The following is a 19,992-nucleotide window of genomic DNA, read 5'->3' as shown; positions in this document are numbered from 1 at the left end:
ACAGGAACAGAATTAATCAACATGGTGTACTTAAAAACAATTCCAGCCCTTCACATGTCTCTTCTCACAGAATTAGAAGCATCAAAATCAGATCATAGGAAGCAAGTATCAGCTTTAACACTAATATTTTTTCACATTTCATTAACATTTTTACACCAATATTTACACTAATATTTTGTCATCCCCACCCGAAGTAAGAGTAATTTCACCTTCCTTGTTACAGAAGTCTCATAAAAAGTGGGAGGCAATGGATGCTTGAAAAGATGAAAGTTGAATTTTTCTGCTCCTTTTGTAGATCTGCTGTCCCTCCTAGGCATATCTACAGAATATGAAGAATGGAACCTTGCAATTCTGAGAACTTGCCTATTTTTTCTCTGTTGGTCTAATTAAAAATCTTGTCTTGCAGAGCAATGTATTTTAGGAGTAGTGTCTGATGCCATGTTCTCTAGAAACAGCAAAACACAGTCTCTTCAGAGAAATTTTTGAGGTATGACAGCCAGCGGAGGCAAGAAAATGTACAGGGTGTGAATAGCTTTAATCAGTTGACCCATATCTTCCCCCAGGTGCCTCCAAAAAAAAAAAAAGGACTTTTCTTTCTCAATAAATGTGGGTAACTCCCCACATTTTTCTATTTCTAAATGTGTTAAATTTGTCAAGCACAATAGCAGAAATGATAGTCTGACCTCTGAATGTTTCACAGAAGTATCTCTTTAGCTCTGACAGATGTGAAAGATAGGACATTGTTATCTCAGGAAGAAGAACTGATCCCTCTATATCTAATAATCAGAAGGAAAGTTCTGTTATGTGCCTTAAACTGGTTTAAGATTATATAATCTTTTTGGGCAGCAACATAATTTTTTTTCAGTAATTTCTTCGAAATTCTTACAGAGAACTTTTGATGACTAAGAAATCACCCTCAATTTTAACATATTAACAGGACTTTCATTAACACATGAATGGGACTGAACGTAGGTCAATAACTTGCAAAATCAATCCCATCTCTTGCAATGGTGTCTCTGAACTAGATTTCTTTTCTTATTTAAGATATACTAGGGAAATGACAGAAACAACTCTTGATATATATGCAGGCTATAACAATGAGAGTGTTTGCAGCAAGAGAATTTGAAAATAAAAAATTTATCAAACTATATGAAATTCTAAGGGATAGTTCTAGAAAACAGTGGCACATGCTTTGCCACTAGAGTCAACCTACTGAGGAGATTAAAAGTTCATTCATATATCTTTATATTTTTTGCAATGAATTTAGGCTTATTCCTGCTCCTTTGCAAGAAAACCTTCTATGGAAAACCTTCTGTTGCTTATTCCTCCTACAAACTACAGCCAAATTCAGAGAAAATCCGGAAATTCTTTATGAAAGAACATTTTTTAGCACTGCTCCTTCAAGCCTTCTAGTACAAAGTGTTCAGAGAAGACTGTGAGCACTAGGAATGCAGATGGTTTAGTAGCTCTTTTGCAGACAGTAAGATATCCACAGCACTTTCATTTTTGGGAAGGCTGACTGACCCATACTAAATCCTAGCTTAAGTAATAGAAGGCAACCTGCAGTTCTTTACATTCACCTGCCTTGCCACAGGCAGGAATTAGAGGCTCAGAGATTTCACTCCATGCTATACATGTGACACAGAAATTGAGTACAAATGCAAAATACACTTTTCATTTCTTAAGTTCCCTAAAAAGCACTAACCCTAGAAGGGAAGAGGGGCAGGAGGAGACAAGTTCACAGCCCACTCTTGGACTTCACTAAGCACAACTGACTCCACCCCTCTTAGCCACATATCTACTGTATCACCACATCCAGCCAGGGACCTTGGTGTGCAAAATAGCTTAAAGCCACCCTCAGGATGAGAGCAAGACAGCTGATCTGTGGAATTTGGAGTCTGTGTTTCATGTTCTGCCTTTTCTGCATCTTTCTTCACCAAACAACAGCTAAAAGAAAACTGAAGTTTGTGTCCATAGTAAGTATGGGCAAATGGAATTTCTTCAAAACCTGTCACTTACTGCTCTTCTTGTACTCTAGGGTAGGGAGGAGGGGGCACTTTTTCAAATATTTAACTATTTTCTGCATATCCGAAATTCATTATTGCTTTGTCCAAAAAAAAAAAAAAATCTCAATTTTAAATAAGATTTCATCATTTTGTCTCCTTTGTACACTCCTAGATGAACTTTACTTTCTGGATGGATAGAGACTGCTTATTTTATAGCACTAAGAGAGAAATAACACAGGATTCTGTTTTAAAATGTAAAAGAGGATTTCATAACTAAATACCAACCGTGCGAAAACCCTCTTTACCATGGAAGAGTTTGCACTTTTCCAGCGGTTTCAGTGGATTAACTTGCAAAACAAATTCCAGTATGTGAAACTCAAACAAGTGGACAATGACATTGAACAAACAACACAGAAACCACTGCTGGTTGTGAAACTAATGCTATTTGCAATGATTATGTTGTACCATTTGTTTGCACGAAGCCTGAATCTTGTTCTGAACACCACACACACTTGTAAATCATTTCTATAATTTTTGTGCTACAGTTTTTGATTTCATTTCTCCCTGCTTGGATTAAGAAATTAAAAAAAAAAAAAAATCTGGTGTTAAAATTTTAGAATTATATGGCATATATCTACAGGAATTATGCTGCAAAGCATATGAAGCAAAGAATTCATCATAGGAATGAAAAAATCCAATGTATCTGTATAAATACATCTTTTATCTGAAGTGAAATTCCAAAACAGGTTCAATGCTTTCAGAGTAACAGTTTCTCCTGTATTTACACATTAGATAACACTTTCATCACCTCTTTTGTGATGAAAAAGCCAACATATGACTTTTTAAGGCTAATTTCTGCCAAGTAAGAGAACTTCACAGCCGTCAGCCACAGAACTCTTATCTTGAGTAATAGTTTGGATTTTTTCCTTCTGAATTCCAGCTTAGTCATACCAAAATACTAATGTTCAAATATTTCTGCAAAATTACTTACATGCTTCTGTTTGTTTTCTGTTTATTTAATATAATTGTCTATACCTCCTAAAATACATAAAACCTCTTTAAAATATAATAGGGTATCCTGTAGTTTTTATAACTTGCAAAAATTTATTTGAGCTAGTTTATTCACAAACACCAAGAAAATAAGCAGTTATATTGGCTAAATAAATCAAACAGGAAACAGCTATCTAGACTTAAGGTAAGCACCATCAATATATTTAGCATCTGTCAGATACAGTACTCACTGTCATTACATATTCCTTGTGACTACGCTAATTAGTTATAATCACCACAAGAAATACACAAAAGCAATTTCATCTATTTTATCAGGTATTTCGCCATGGTGATCACACCCCACAGGAGTTTTTTCCAACTGATAAGCACAAAGAAATTGCAAGACAACAGGGATATGGCCAACTTACGAAGGTGGGTTTTTTACCTGGGCCAATATACTGAACTATTGGAAGATGGTGAGTTATTTGGGGGTTGGAACTTTGTTTTCACTTGGAGAAAGCCCTTATTAAGTTGCCACTTAAGGACAGCAAGAGCTTACTAGGAAACTACAGCAACAGCACTCACTAATTTTAAATGAAGCTGAGCCAGACTGTTCTGGTTCAGTATCAGCGTATGTTATGATTTTTGATTGCAGACTAGGGTCTTCTGGGAGGAGCCAGGCACTGGTGACCATCTCACAGAATCACAGAATCACAGAACGAATTAGGTTGGAAAAGACCTTTGAGATCATCAAGTCCAACCTATGACCTAACACCTCCTCATCAACTAAACCATGGCACTGCGTGCCACGTCCAGTCTTTCTTTTAAACATATCCAGGAACGGTGACTCCACTACTTCCCTGGGCAGATGATTCCAGTGCCAAATCACTCTTTCAGTGAAGAATTTTTCCCTGATGTCTAACCTAAACTTCCCCTGGCACAGCTTAAGACTGTGTCCTCTCATTCTGTCAGTTGTTGCCTGGGAGAAGAGACCAACTCCCACCTGGCTACAACCACCTTTCAGGTAGTGGTAGAGTGTTAAGTTCACCTGAGACCATAAGGAAGCTTTAACCATCAGTAGCATAAGGTGGTGGAAGTGCTTACAGACACACCTCTCCCTCAATCTCCACTGAATAGGAGTGCTTCCTTACTCATGAACTGTTGAGATCAGTACTAGCAAAAACTTTTCTTATGCTATGCCCAGGAAAGTTGATTTACAACTCAGCTATTTTAGTGTGGGTATTTGTGGAATCAGCTGTTGGTAGTAACCAGAAGCAGCTGAGGCAACCACAGATACAGACAGATGCTGTGCCTGCCTTGACTGTAACTTCTATTAGCTGCCACCTCCTACAAATGGAGCCAAGGGTGAAATGTACTATCAGACTGTAAGGCAATACTTGGGCACTGGGTGGTTTTAACCCTACTTCTGCTCCCCTCTGCACCAGCAGGACCCACTGTGACTGTGTGCTTGTGCCTCGTTCCTTTTTCCCCAAGATATGTTATTTGGATAGAAAAAGCTGCTAGTTATTTGCCCAGCACTCAGAACCAGGCAGTCTCTCTGAAGTAGTTTAGAAGTGCCAGAAGTCTGGTTGTCCCAGATAAATGGCTACAGTGCATGTGGAGGCAGACTGTGAGGTGTGTCTCTCTGTTAGGCACACATACCTTTATGTCAGTGGGTCTCTCTCCTAGGGGAACTTGCAGGTCTCCACCAAAATCAGAATAGAACAAACTGCCTGAGCAGTTCGTCTTCCCCACTGTTCTTAGGAGGCAAAAATAATCTCCAAAGCAAAATCAGGTCTGTTTCTGCTCATATCAACTCCCTTGAAGAAACAGGAGTAACAGACCAGCTTCCTAACTCAGCTGTGACTCAATAATTCCATGTAAACACTATGCAAGTTCAGCAATCCATGCTAGCTTGCTCCAGGGCATAGAAGACTTCAAGACCCAGGTGTCAGGACTTCACGTGGATATTAGGCAAGTTGGGGCAGAAGCCTAAACCACACATAAACCCTAGGAAACTGGATGCACAATTCCAGCAAGAGAAAGAGGTTACACAGTGGGTCCTGAGTAACTTGGTCTGACCTCATAGCTGACTTGGCTTTGAGCAGGAGGTTGGACTATAGACTTCCTGAGGCCCCTTTCAGCCTGAATTATCCTTTGATCCAATGACTTAGAAAATTGCTTTAGGAAGCAATGAGTAATCACTGTACTTGAGATCCCAGTGTACAGTAATGATTACATGAGCAAAGTAGAATATATTTATATTTAGGCCAGGAAACACCAGGTACAAGTAAAAAGATGACAATATGGAGACTATTACAGGGACACTGTATGTGATTGTGGTGTAGTCACCATCCCTGGAGGTGTTTAAGGAAAGACTGGAAATGGTACTGAGTGCCATGGTCTAGTTGACATGGTGAAGTTAGGTCATAGGTTAGACTTAATGATCTCAGAGGTCTTTTTCAATCTAACCGATTCAGTGATGCTGTGATTCATATGTCATGTGTTTACAAAATTATGGAGATGAGGTGAAAGATGTTCAGCTAAGAGCTACTAAAATGTTGGGACTGGAAAACCCATTTTGCTGGGAGGGTAGAGAATTGTCCTCAGTTTAATTTAACACAGAGATAAAGTGACTTGATTCCATTTTATGGATTATTGTTTAACTGTGAATAAGATCTGTAATGGTGAATGCTATTCAAAAGTGTAACAAGTTCCAGTGACTGCAAGTTGGAAACATAGGCAAGAATCAAAAATCAAATGTTTCAGACTGTTGATAATAATTAGCTATTACAGCAAAATGCCCAAAGGCATGGAGGACTTTTACTTCATGTCTTCTACTCTGAAAAAAGTAGATCTTGCCCAGGCTAGAACTGTAGCCTCCATATGGAATCACTGGTGATACTCTGTGGGATTCATATCCTGGATGTGTCTTCATGGACAGGTGGCTGCTCTGTCTGCACTCCCAGTTAATCAGGTCTGAGGCAGCAATAGAGAAGAAACTAGACAGATGGTGTTGGAACATCTCTATGCCTGCTTTAAGTCTCACCAGCTCAGATAAACATACACATAGCTTTCCATAGAGCAAAATACAAAACTGCATCCACCAGGAGTCATATCTAACATTATCCAGTACTGTACATGCAGCAACTTTACTACTTTTTTCTCATGTCTTCTTTCCTACTTCACTTTGGAAAGGACAAAGGTCTTTATTAAAATAGTATCAAATATTACTGCTTTCTTTTTTGGTTGTAGGAATGGATGCAGCACATTTCTTTAGCCTCTTACACTCTTGTGTTACTTCTACAGCTTGGCATACAACAACAGTATGAGCTTGGCCAGTACATGCGGAGGAGATACTCTCATTTCCTGAGCGTTGTATACAAGCAGTGTGAGGCAAGTACTGGATCTGGGCAGGAAGATGTTTTTCATGGTTGTTAATGGGACTTCCTGGATGCGTAAGAGTCTAAACCTGGTGCAGTTGGAGAAAATTTAATACCAATTGAACTCAATGTAATTTCAAAGTATCCCTGAAACTGTAGTTCAGTTTTTATTCAGACTGATGGTTAACTGAAAACCATGTAAAATGCTTTTTAGGCTGCACATCAGGTTCAGCTCCCTCACTGCTGTATGGGAGAGCACCTATGTCAAATACCTCAATGCTACACTTCCACATGGAATGCAGATACCACTTAGTTTTCATTTAGATTCCAGCTTTTTGGTCAGATTGACTCAAATAGAGTCAATTTCATGCTGTCTACTAGGATTCCTAAGGTAAATGTTACCCCGCTGCAGCTCACTTGTCCAATAAAATTTTATTCCAGCTTCAGTCTTTCACCCTCCTCCTTCTTTCTCATAGTCCTTCTTCATGTCACTCCATTTTAATGATGACTTCTCCAGCACAGTACCAGCCCCTTTTTTCCTGTCAAGAGGAAAATAAAGTAAACCTAATGGGAGAAATTATCGTCCAAAATGTTTCTTTTTTTTTTCCTTCTTCGTTCAGATTTATGTTCAAAGCACTGACTGCGATCACACACTTATGAGTGCTCAGGCAAGTCTTGCCGGACTGTACCCACCGACACAGGGTCAGATTTGGAACCCCAGAATCCTTTGGCAGCCAATTCCAGTTCACACAGTGCCACTGTCACATGATAATGTGAGTATAAACTAGGGGCATCTGCTTTCCCTTAAACATTAGTAAAGTACATAGGACATGAGATGAAGGTGCAGCAAAAAGTGCATGGTAAAGGCAGTGAAAAGTACATTGTTACAAGCATTGTGCAGAAAGGCTTAATAAGCTGAATAGAAATATTGGCAAGTATTTTCACAAGAATGGACTTACATGTCAAAGACACAATCTTAACAAAAGAGGAAGAAAAATGGAAGTACTAGGTATAGGGAAAAAGAGTTAATTTATAATGTGAGTAAATCACTGTAAAAGTAGATTAATCCTAAATTTAACGCTAACAGGACTTTCTTTGTGTGAGAAAAGGAAACATACTTAATCTCACTAGTGCTTCAATATTGCTTAGTCCACAGCCAACAGGAAAGACAAAAGAATCATTCTGGGACTTGCATTACAGGGAGAATTGAGTCACAGGATTGTTTTTCATGCACTTTGCAGGTCAGTGCATGCACTTTGAGGATTGGTGAAAAACGTAAAAGGGAAAAGGAAGGAGGACTCGGAGCTTTAAGCACGAGTTCATAGGGCAATGTATTTATTCATCTCCCATCCTCAACTCCTCACTTGGGGGTTGTAAGGAATCCTGTGGATAGCAGGTCTTTAGCCTGCATATACTTGTCCTAGAGGGGAAAGCTGTGCATCTGACTGGAGCTGGAATATCCCGTGTGTGGAAAATCTATGGTAAAAAGTTAGGGAAGATCAGGAGTGTGCAGTATGAGTCCCAGTTTGGGACCAGGTTTGCACATGTGATGCAATGTAAATTGTGTGGGCTTTATAAGTCTAGTTAATGCAGTCTGTGATGATAAGGGAATCAGGTTAGGTAGGTCATAGAGCAATGGTTCTCACCTCAGGGTGATGAGAGCATGAAGACGGAAGGTATGGAGACATGTCTTCCTGTTCACACACAGCCAGGCACAGAGGAGCTGCTTTCTGACACTGTCACAGGTGGGGATATCCCAGCAGACAGTCAAGAATACCTGGCCAGTATCAACACAGATGGCAAACTCAGCAAGCACATACTGCAGCTCATTTGCATCTAGGGGAGCAAGTAAGTTTATTCAAACAAATCAAATAAAGTCATGAACAATGCACATTTTTCATACTTTTTTCAACTATTTCTGTTTTAGCTTTATTCATCCTTACTACATATACAGGCTAAACTTGAGACCACCTATATCCTACAACACAGAACAAGTGCCCGTCATTTATTAGTGAAGTCATACCTGTTCATGAACCTATTGATATAATTCAGAAATACTTTCCTATCTTGTGGAATAGATGGATTTTATTTCTGAAAAGACCGAAGAACTGCTGTGAAGGTCCCCAAGATAATTATTCCTTCAAAACTCCCAAGCTTTTTAAAAGTTCTTTTAACATTGGCACTATATAGATGGAGCTACATTACTGGAAAAAGGACAAAAAGCACATTAGAGAAAAGCACTAATAATATCTCAGTGTCAAATTTTAACTTTTGTTTAAAATTTAACATAGAAAACAAGAGTAAACTCAATTTTGCTTACATAAATGAAATAACAAGTTTTTAAGTTATTCCAGTCACATGTAACCTTTAACCTTCATATGTCTTAGACTAATGAAAGACAAAACCGACGTATAGAAAGTTCACAAGTTTCTGCAATTTAGCTGAACTAAATGAAGCTGTGTTAAATACACTCGATACAGCGGAGTACGCACAAAGACTCCTACTGCAGTCTAGCTACTGCTGCTGGTAATTTGTCGTAAAAATGTGATGGTGTGTTTCAAGAAAGACTGAACACAATGAATGAAATCATTCCTGGAGAAGCTGAGAACAAAGGAGTTCATGAGGGGTTGTCTTAGTCTTCTGTCAAAGGACAAATTTCATCTTGTGTAAATGAATCCTTTAACTTTGAACTACTGCAGTTATTACTCCTCTGAACATTTAAAGATTATTTTGTATGTAGTCATCAGTATGACTCCTAGAGTCCTGAAGATGAATATCCTTGAAACTACATTCCCAAATTATTTTTCAGCTTGTCCTAACTAGTGCAGCCAATCAGAACAGCAATCCTGCAAGTGTATATAGAATTGCAGAACAAGATGCACCTTGCCTAACTAGGGTTTTGTAATTTTCTTTCCAGTTGCTATACCTACCTTTCTCACACTGCCCAAAACACAAGGAGCTTCTGAGAGAAACCTTTGCAACAAGGGATTTCCAAAAGCAATTCAAGGACTACAAGGTAAAGTATTTTCAGTTCTGGAAATCCAGTTAAAGTGTACCACTTCAACATTATCTAACAGGTAGCTATAAAAAATACCAGTTAATATGCTCCTTTCAGATCTCTTATCTTCACAGTGGGTGTAGACAACATAGCCAAAAAACAATTACAACATTACAGATCCAGCTGGACTGGGCTATTTCCAACAATTGAACATGGCAAGTCATAGAAAAATTATTGACCTATTTGCAAAAACTTAGTTTCTAGGAGACCAGACAAAACAAAAACTCAGATAAAATCAGTGCCAATGCCTCTCAAATTATTCCAATACTTCTATCTGTTTACTCCCATGTAAAGCAACTCCACTGACATCTCTGCCTATATAAGCCTGTTTGAGTTCAGATTCGTTTTCTCAGCTCAATTCCCTGGAATTTCTATAACAGTCTCAGTGTTTTCCTCAAGTACTTATTCATGTTTCTCACCCGCAGTCTTAATTCAGGCGTTCTCCTATGTTTGGTGCTTGTTTGCATATGGTATGCTTTCCTTTCTTTCTCCACCATCAAAATCTTTGCATGAGTATATAATCACGTGCTTATTCTGCTGCAACCTTCTTCTTCACATGTTTATTCAAAAGCACACTATGAGCCTCACCTGTTTTTCTATTCTTTCACCACTGACCTCAGCCATCCAACTGTGCCTCTGCACCATGGTATTATATGCAAGTAAATCACAATTTCAATTTTATCAAATTTTCATCATACCTCTCCTTCTCCAATATCAGAACAATTCTGTTCATCACACTTCCTTTAAACACTTTTTGGACTTCTTCATATATCTGTGTTCCCTCTACTTCCTTCTAAACATTTCCACCAAGCAGAAACAATCACCATACTTCAAATCTGAGCTAACATCACCAACCTTGTCTAGATGAATAGGCCAAATTCTCTTACCTCTAGGCAGTGGTTCATTGCTTAAGTGCAAAGTGCAAAGACTGTCTCCTTTCTAAAAGTTCCTATGTACTAGTACGGCAGTGTGCAGAAATCATGTACAAAGGCCCTCAGTACCACAAGTTTGGGTTGTTTTTTTTTTGTATTCCAGCCATTTCTGAAGTTTTTAGCCACTCATACAGGATACCCACTGAAGAAGTTGACTGCTGAAAGGATTTGGAAGCTCTCTGACACTTTACAATATGAGGTAAATAGAATCATAGAATCATTTAGGTTGGAAAAGACCCTTAAGATCTTTTGAGCCCAATGGAAATTCCTACACTTCTTTCAACCTGGTATTTTTATTGGGTTTATTTTTTTATTGTAAGACATAAAAAGATGGTAGATCTGTGCTTCAAAATTTTTTTAACTATAGACTATTTTCAGCTTCTTCTCCAGAAACCCTCATCTAGCATCAAACTTACAACTGAAAATCCTGTAAACACACTATGTGTGAGGGTGCTGTGGGTCATCCACCACCATAAGGAACACAAACAAATGGCCTGTCATATTCAAGATCCTGTCAGTGGCTTCATACGGACAATTAGGCAAAAGCATAACTCTGGATAAAATTGTCTTGTTACCCCTCCAGACCCCACTAGGAGATACACAGGGATAAAACATATTGCTGGCAAAGAAACATAAGCATCCTTCCATGAAGATTTTATGCAAATTCTATAAACAAAAGAAGTCATTATTTGTACATGGCCAGTAGTGGACAGAGTATTTTCAGGAATTAAGCAGTCATTGGAACGACACAAATGGCTGTTTGTGCAAGTTTGGGAGCTGGTTCTAAGCAAAGGCATATCACAAAAAAGCATGGATTTTATAACAAAAGGGCTATTGTGGTGCCAAACTGGCATGGGTATCTGGGTCCCACAGTTGTGAAACTTCATGATTTGAAAAAATCCTGACTGCCCTTAATATAGCAAGAAGTCCCACTTCAAAGTCTAGACTCAGCTGACGCAACTGAAAATTGTAGTCTTGTGTTAAAAAGTTATTGTTGAAGGCAGCTTCTGCTACCCTTTAATGCATAACTATTTATAAACTTAAATATTAATGATAAATTGGTCATCAGTACTGGGAAATTAGTGAGGCAGTTTTAGGGTGGATTTCACAACCAACATGTAATATTTGAGTGTGAGAGTAATGAGTTTACCTTCATTACTGCAGTTTTTGCAAAAGTCCAACTTTGGTCAAAGCAGACTTGAATAGAATATTAGCCAGGGCCTTAAGTTAAATGAAATGTTAACATGTTGGGACATCTCAGTGTGATTTCAGTGAGGTCCTCCTTCCATGTTTTCCAAATGCAGGACCACAACTTTGTATTTCAGTAGTTAAATCATACTGAGAACCTGTGTCACCAGACTAATATGCAAAATCCACAACTCCCATCAAGAATCTAGCCAAATACCGTAATAAAAAAAAAAAGGGCTTTTACTTCTAGTTTTAGATTTGATGAGCCTTGGTCTTTCATACTACTGATGGAGGACTCTGGAGTATCAATTAAGACAACTACCATAAAAGCCTCTCTCATTTTTCAAGCATACAGAGACAGCGTCCTTGCATAATTTTTTTAATACAATTCATGAAACTACAGCAGCACACATCTCTCTGTATTTGTTGCTTTCAGCTGTCATCTGACTTTCAGGTAACTTGGAGACCAAAGTGTTTGCTTGCCTACAGACTGCCTTAAATAGCATGCAACCAGCCAATTCTTTCCTCAAGACATAAATCACATTTGTTAAAAGAGAAATGGATAACATTGTGCTCTGAGCTGGTTTAACCTAGCATGTTCTATTGTTTTCTTGTTTAAACAAACCCTTAAAGGGGTTGACATTTTCCTTTGAGCTCATTTGTTACAAGAATATTCCTTTTGGTGATCTCAGTCCAAAGGTTACATTGCTCTAAAGGAAAGTTACCGACCTTGTATAAACAAGAATTCAGGGTAATGCAAACCAGGAGCGTTGTGCTTATCTTCCCTTCTCACAGTTTTGATCACTAACATACCTCGGACTGCATCCCCAAGGAAAGACTAATCCATTCCACTTTAGCTTGAGGACTGTGACAGTATCCAATAGACCATAATAGGTATGAGTTTCATTTGCATTTCGTCCCTATACACCATACTTGAGTACATCCATGCTACAGCTATACATATTCCTACTTGATCTCTGTATTCCATTTACATCTGAGAGCAACCAGTCCTTAAAATCCCGATGCTTACATAGGATTTGTTTCAGTAAAGATCTATCCCGGTACATGACTGAAAAAGTCTTACAGTGATTTTTTTTTCACCTGACAACATAAATAATGCCTGTTGCTTTATGCATAGTTTTTAGTATTATATTTCCTCTTCTTGTTGAACACTTCCCTTCAAATTTCTTTTAAGCACTATGATGCTATAAACAGGAATGCTACAGCTGTCTAAATGCAAAATATAGTCATAATTTTATTACAAGAAAATATTACTGGAGTGAAACATTCAGGATTTTTTCTGATAAGAATTTTGTGCCAGAATAAATAACAGTTAGCAGTAGGAATCAGTAAGAAAATCATCATGTTTTCTTTCTTCACTGTAGGATATTACCAATTACACTTTACCTGTTTGGGCTACTCATGGTGTCAGGACCAAGCTGATAAAGCTCTCAGAATTGTTATTGCAGGCGGAATTTGGGTTCCACAAACAAATACAGAAATCACGTTTGCAGGGAGGTAAGCTGAATTCTTAACCCATTTAAAACCAAAAGTAGGATGGGAAAGAAGAAAGGGTGTATGACAAACATTGCTGCTGATTCCATAGTAGAATGGTGAGAAATGCCATTATTTGGATATTGGTGGTCAGCACTGAAAGATTTTGATTAATGGGGAGAGAGAGATGGTGAGGATATGAATCATTAGTATACTAATCTAACATTATAATGGAGGTATCGTTTAGATTACACTGTATAAGAAATTCAAAGTAATCTACAGATTGTTGTTGAACTGAATCAAGTCTGAATTTAGTGTAAGCCACCATGTGTAACTTACTTTTAAAAATGTTATTTGTAGTAATGTCTAGAATGGTGACTTTGTTGCCTAATAGTCTTCATATTCCACTACTGAGAGTCCTAAAATGAGATTATTAAACTGCTTTCTAAACCTGACTTTGCTCAGAAAACAGTGGCTGAAATTTAAAAATATTTTATACCTTTTTAATCACTCATTCTCCTCCATTCATCCACTGTCATCTTTTGAGCCTCCCTTTTGTTTTATATGGACAGCGTACAGTCAGGATCTGAGGTACAAAGACAAATAAACGTAGAAGCGTGAATCAATTTGTTGCATTTTTGAAGGTCCAATTTACAAAATTTAGCACAAAGTTCAGACTTCTGCCCTTGCTTTACTAACAATTGCTATTAAAAATGTGCCAGTGGCTAAAACCTAATTTTTTCTAATTCTGCTAGCCTGTACAGTTCTCTTTTTAGGATTTTAATTTGTCGAGATGCTAACCTTATATTAACATACTAGCACAGCCATTGATTTAATTCAAGTAGTTTGTCTTACAACTTTTCAGCAGTTAACATTAACAAAATACAGACAACCACACAATTTATAAAGCTCCAGAGTCCAGAGGATATGCTCTTTCTTTTTTCTCTGGAAAGCAGGAAAACAAGCTACACACACAGCAGGGTAGTATTCATTACTGTGCTCTTCTTGCACTGTTCTGCTGGCACAAAGTAGCTGTGAATGCACTGTTTGAAGCTGTTGAGGCTGTTAGGGATCCCCAAAACACTTTACACAAAAGTAAAATAGGCCTGCTGTTCATTTGAAAGGTACTGTCACTATCAATCAAGGCACTCTGCACAAATTACTGATTAAGTCAACTGAATAAATCTGGTGCATTTAGTAGCAGATTGCTAAAATGGCAAAAAACAATACAGATGTTAACGCAAGCATCCCTTTCATTGTCACTGCTTCCCCATTTTCTTTCAGGTATTCTTCTAAAAACTATTCTAAAGCATATCTCAGATGCTAGAAAGCCTTCACACCATCAAAAAATGGTTATGTATTCCACGGTGAGTGCTTTCTCTTTCTCTTGTGTTTCCTTTATGCAGTTATTAAATGCAGTGAAAGCCATGAAATTTTATTTCCTTCATGAAATACAGCTACAAGCCTTTTTTATTTGGTTAACCTTAAATCTTTGTGTTTTTAAAAATTTTTAATAAACACATAGTACTTTGAAACCTGAAGCATTCCATTTTCCACCTCATGTCATGGTTTTTTCATTGTAATAATGTTTTGATTGAGCAGAGAACTGGAAAAACCATGCCTCATGTTTTACTAAACCTGGATCACAAACTTAATCTAAAACAAAATCTTCTTCCTGTATCTTTGTCAAGTGAAAATGGGAAAAAGAAAAGAAAAAAATTAAGTTACAGTTATTTTAGAAGACCTTATGAAGGCAGTTACTCAATTATGATCCTATACTTTTGTTTAGAATGTGCAAATGCTGTCATTGGAGGGGGAAATTTTTTGATTGTTCTCACTAAAAATCGCCTGTTTCTAAACTGCAGTTATATCATGACCTATTGGGTATGTATCAGCTAAAGAGCTTGCTGATCTGATCTCAGATACTGTTTACTTAACAGGCAAACCCACTAGTTCTTTTTAAAAGAAGTTTTAACAGCTCCTGTTAACTTTGGTAAGAGCTTTAAGTGACTAAGACTTCTTAAATATTTACATATATGTATATTTTATACATGCAGCACTTAAGTTTATGTAGTCATAAAGGGACAATATTTACTCAGCAGTGCAGAGTAATTATTAATGACTATTAATGAGGTCACACAAGTAATATTAATGTTGAGTGGACAGATAATGTGCTGGAAATATTGTTAAATAATAGGCTCATGCAATTGTTTTCAATACAGCTTTAATTAAAGGTTTCTTCTGTTCTCAGCATGCAGCCACCATTGCTGCCTTACAGATGGCACTCAACGTCTTCAATGGGAAAATGCCTCCTTACAGTGCCTGCCATTTTTTTGAACTTTACCAGGAAAAAAATGGGCAAGTATCAGCAAGCTGTACTGCTAATATGTACTTTTTCTAAGAAGGAATTTTCTGATACCCCAGGCTAATTAAACTGGATACGTGAGGTTCACTATTCAGGAAAATATTACACATTGATTTTAATTATTGTAATTGGTTTCAGTTTAGTAGTCAGTAGCAGAATAAGCCTGAAAAAACATATATAGAGATACATAAATCTAACAGTTATGAGAGGTTTTACTTCATCCTATTAAACTCCTTGACAAAGACAGCAAACTATACACAAATTGGTGTTGTCCCCCTATTGTTTAAAAAGTTCTCTTCAGAGTACTAATTGTATTAGTAAATCATAAACATATTAACAACCAGACAAATAAGCTGGCTGAAAGTTTGTCCCCAAGTACAATAACTGCACCATGGAAAGGCTGTGTGGTTTTGCATGCCTAATTTTGTTTTGACACTTCTGTATTTTGAAACAGGCAATACACCATAGAAATGTACTATCGGAATAATTCTTTGCGAGAGCCTCACCCACTCACTCTCCCTGGCTGCAAATTTCGCTGTCCCCTGGAGAGATTTACGCATCTGGTCTCTCCCATCCTTGTACACTATTGGACAAGAGAATGTAGAATGTAGGACATCAAAAGAGGTAAGCTAAGTGCTTTCGGCACATGTACCCAAAAGTAAAGTTAGGATTACATCTTGAGCCAACAGCTCATTTGAAGTGACAATCATTTTCATAAGGGTCTGGTCTGAAATGAAAAATATACAGATCTGGGAAAGAGAATTGTACCCATGGCTGTCATTTCTACTCCATTAATACATTTTTCTATTCCAGCCCAGCTTTCTGATGAAATGAAACCAAGGCTGATCAGACTTTAGGGTATTGTTTTTCATGTGGGGTTTTTTGTTTTGTTTTGTTTTTGTACTGTCAAAAAGACCTTCAGTTATGGAAGGAGTACATGTAAAGGCACTTACAACAGCTACCTTATCTTCTCTAACTACATAATATTTGTCCAAGCTGATTAACGACAATTAATAATTATGCATTCTCTTGATTTCGGCAGGTATTCAGAGATCAAAACAGATGAATATTGAATAGCAGACCAGATTGCTACTTACCAGAATGTCAAATGTATACAGACACACATTCGCATACTAACACATTCCCTCACAGGTTGTCTGTATCACCATATTAGGATGATTAAATTTCCATTTTGACCACTGATGATATTTAATTTTTCAGAATGAGGGAACAGGAAGGCAGAAAATTACATTGTCTGTCTTTTATCTAGATCTACATTACTTAAGGGAAATGAAAAGCTAAGAAACCCCACTTTTTTGATGATCAGATATTTTACCCAACATTAAAAAATCCCATATGGCTTTCTGAATCACTGATCTCAAGAAAAATTTGAATTGTCAGAGATTATAATAATGCAGACCAGCCAACTCATCTGGTTGAAAATAATTTCTGATTAAATATCTTGAATCCATTAACAAAGTGGAGGTAGTCCAGCCAGAATGAGTGAAAAATTAGCAAGTAATGATTTACTAAAAAAATTTCTCCATTCTACTCATTGCTCACAAATTTTCAGGAAACATATCAGGAAATTACCACATTTAATTGCAAAAGGTAATTTGGCAGAGGAAGGGGGAGGTTGTTTCTGATGAGGGTTTTTTTTGGCCACACTAGTAATACAGTCGTGGAAGATAACGATAAATACCTCATGTTTATACTGTGGTGCTTAGTAATCTAAGTTTTGTGGAAATTGATCCCCCTCCTTCACAAAGCAAACTATGTAACTGACCAGCTAAACAAATGAAAAAAATCTATCACATATCAAAGTTTTACAATAATAAAGACACAAATATTTAGCCTTTAACACAAAGGCTGTACTTAGTTTCAATCCTCAAATTTTGTTGAAGTAGAAGTTAGATGGTGTTCAAGCATTTTACACCAAACCCAGGTTCACTGCTTTCACTAGCAATCCTGAGTGCTGAAAACACATATGGACCACAAAAGAGGTTACAACCAAACCTGATACTCCAATAAAAATACTTTCCATATTGTCATATCAAAATTTGACACTTTCCACTATTTCATCCTAGTTCAGAATGGACCTGTTGGGGCCAGATCCTAATTTTTTGGACTAATTTTGGAAACATTCATTTCACTTTTCCTGCAAGCAGTTTTAAACTCTCTGCTGTACATGAGTGGCCCTTGGGAAAAGGCCAAGGCACGATGCAGCACGGTGACAGACTGCCCTGTGCTAAACCACTGTGCACTACCAATTCTCAGTGGATGCAGACAGCCTGGAACAGCTGACTTTTAACAGCTAAGTTGAGGAGAAGAGTGATGCAAAGAGTTCACAGGTCACAATAACACTTGACGTATACAGGTGCAAAATCCCTGATTTAAGGTGTTTCCAACTATGTAAAAAATAATCTCAACTATTGTTCTTTGCTAATGCATATGTTATTAATTTGATTATACACGCATGAGAGCATTTTATGAAGTCCATAAATGTGGTTTTTTTTAAAAAATAAAATCCAGGAGTGTGACCGAGCTCAGAAGTCTAGTTTATATAGACAGCTATTCTACAGGAAGACAGCAGTTCACAAACATACAGATGTTTCCATAAAAAGCTTAATTAAGTTTTATAGAGAGGATTTATGTCCCCACTACAAGGAAATAAAGGAGTTAGGCAAGTATTATTATTACAGGTCACACAATACACTATTTGAGGGTGGTTTAAATATTTAAGTTCCTCCACATCTCAATGACCATAGGGTGGAACATAGGAAATTAATAAAGCTCAGCATATTTGGGAAGAAGGCAAAACTGTGAGCTCTCCCAGTGCTCTTTTTGCTGCTCAGGAAGATTTCAGCATAGATTGACTCAATGTTTCAACAGACTTTTCCTAATCCTGTCAAAATGGGAGCAAATGTGTTAACTCCTCTCCACTTAGTCTGAACTGCTTTCTTGTTGAGGTACTATTGACAGGTTTTTGGAGAATGCCATATGCTAGGAATGCATCTCTATTTTTCTCTTACCTTTAGGTGTTCACTCCATTATCTTCAGTGTGATTCGCTTTATGAAAGAATTCTTCCCACACTGTGATGTGATTGTGGTCCAACATTTCTCATTAAATGCCATCAGCATGACCAACAGAGTCATCTCTACCAAAAGAAAACATTCCTTAGTACTACAAACAAAAATTATAGAAAGCAGGGACTTATCCTTCATGAATATTTGCTTTACTTTATCATCTGGAGGAACCTAAGTGCAATATGAAACCAGAGGAAATTTTCAAGACCTATTCTGTCCAAAGGGACTTTGTCAGAACTAATTGAACTATGTAATTATAGTTAGAGTGTTTTGAAGAGCTATAGCCTTGATTTACAGCAAAATTGGAAAATACCTCTGAAGGAGTGTTGCCTTGTTTTGAAGAATGAGACAAGAACTTCCAGAATTGGTGACAGAAGCAATGCTTCAAACAGACGCCCTAAAAGGAGGGCCATTCCACTGTCCTTAGACTTTATTTTATTCAAGAAGTAATAAATCATTTTACACAAACCGTTCTCAGAAGCCACAAGAATTAGGATAATGTCTGCTTATTTACCTAAGAGATGTCTTTCTTCTTCTTTTCTCTCCCTCTTCCATGCATAAATATCCCATCTCTATACAGAAAGAAGATGAGACTTATGGAAAACTTGGACTGTGAATCTAGACCTAAAAGGAGCCTACAAACAGCCAGGCTAGCTACCATGAAGACCTAGCAACAAGTGGTTGACTCAACAAGGCTTTCAGATATTCTTTCCAAAAGGACAGCAAGGCCAAGTGTTAATTTTGGAAGAAAAATAATTTTTGGTCTCAAATAGCTTTTCTAACACCTTCCTTTTGTTACATTACCTTGATTGTATACACTGATCTGATCATATAAAGGCTTTGCTCCTGGGAAATGTGTAAGCAGATGCTATTCTTGACATGAACAACAAAACGGCAATACAAAATAAAAAATTCAGAGCTGCATGCTCATTAAAACACGCAGAACATGTTGGGCAATCCTTTGCTAGTTACGTTTTCTCATACTGCTATTGCAAAAGCATCTTGTGTTCTTACTACAAAAGCTGGATCAGAACAATCAGATGCAACTAACTTCTGAAAACAGTGGACATGTCTTTGCTTGAAGAAATAGGATTTCTTTTTTTTTATTTTCTCACAGTGAATAGAAGCTTTTGTCAACAGTCTTATTGCCCATTTCATTTTTGTCATTTCAAAGAGAACCAGAATAATAGCTGAGATGAAGAAAATTTTGCCATTCTGGCTTCCTTTCCTCACACCAGCCTTTTAAAATGGATGTTAAGCCTACGAAAAGTATATTCTTTACAGCATAAGCAGAGAGTTGCCACTCCACAAGCTACAAAATAATAAAAAGATCCCTTTTCCTTCCAACAAGAATCTAAGTTTCAGAATTCTCACTGTAAAAGCCTATTCTCTTTTCATCAGGTCCCAAGCAACAACTTCTGTGCTTCTTAAGCCACCATAGCAAATATGGTTCATCAGGAAAGCTGTAGTTAGATTTCTAGTCAAAAAA

General features: G+C 37.4%; 1 protein-coding gene and 1 long non-coding RNA gene across 4 annotated transcripts; one reads left to right on the top strand and one right to left on the bottom strand.

Moving 5' to 3' along the window:
• Positions 1-1,802: 1,802 nt before the first annotated feature.
• LOC103615812 (prostatic acid phosphatase-like) lies at positions 1,803-19,441 on the top strand. Of its 3 annotated transcripts, none has more exons than XM_008633910.2 (11): positions 1,809-1,976; positions 3,333-3,428; positions 6,306-6,392; positions 7,000-7,152; positions 9,297-9,395; positions 10,473-10,568; positions 12,943-13,075; positions 14,336-14,418; positions 15,303-15,409; positions 15,871-16,040; positions 19,084-19,441. In XM_008633910.2, the coding sequence occupies exons 1-10, from the start codon at positions 1,863-1,865 to the stop codon at positions 16,025-16,027; spliced, it is 1,125 nt and encodes a 374-aa protein (XP_008632132.1). In that variant the 5' UTR covers positions 1,809-1,862; the 3' UTR covers positions 16,028-16,040; positions 19,084-19,441. The 3 variants fall into 3 exon arrangements, with proteins under 3 accessions (XP_017590032.1, XP_008632132.1, XP_017590031.1); XM_017734542.1 differs by lacking the exon at positions 19,084-19,441 and adding an exon at positions 18,455-18,565; XM_017734543.1 differs by lacking the exon at positions 6,306-6,392 and having other exon boundaries at positions 1,803-1,976.
• On the bottom strand, positions 6,405-18,523 carry LOC108446808. The gene is made up of 3 exons (XR_001862109.1): positions 18,449-18,523; positions 8,026-8,215; positions 6,405-6,918 (listed from the first exon to the last, which is right to left on the bottom strand). It is a non-coding gene; the product is annotated as an uncharacterized LOC108446808 (long non-coding RNA).
• Positions 19,442-19,992: the final 551 nt, after the last annotated feature.

Source organism: Corvus brachyrhynchos, unplaced genomic scaffold, assembly GCF_000691975.1.
Source record: "Corvus brachyrhynchos isolate BGI_N302 unplaced genomic scaffold, ASM69197v1 scaffold94, whole genome shotgun sequence".
NCBI lineage: Eukaryota > Metazoa > Chordata > Aves > Passeriformes > Corvidae > Corvus > Corvus brachyrhynchos.
The sequence above is the reverse complement of the archived record's forward strand: the minus strand, read 5'-3'. Positions and strand labels throughout refer to the sequence as shown.

Coding starts and splice junctions, on each gene's coding strand:
- LOC103615812 (XM_008633910.2), top strand. CDS start 1,863: ATGAGAGCAAGACAGCTGATCTGTGGAATTTGGAGTCTGTGTTTCATG. Junction 10,569..12,942: donor CTGACACTTTACAATATGAG/GTAAATAGAATC, acceptor TCTTCACTGTAG/GATATTACCAATTACACTTT. Junction 15,410..15,870: donor CTTTACCAGGAAAAAAATGG/GCAAGTATCAGC, acceptor ATTTTGAAACAG/GCAATACACCATAGAAATGT.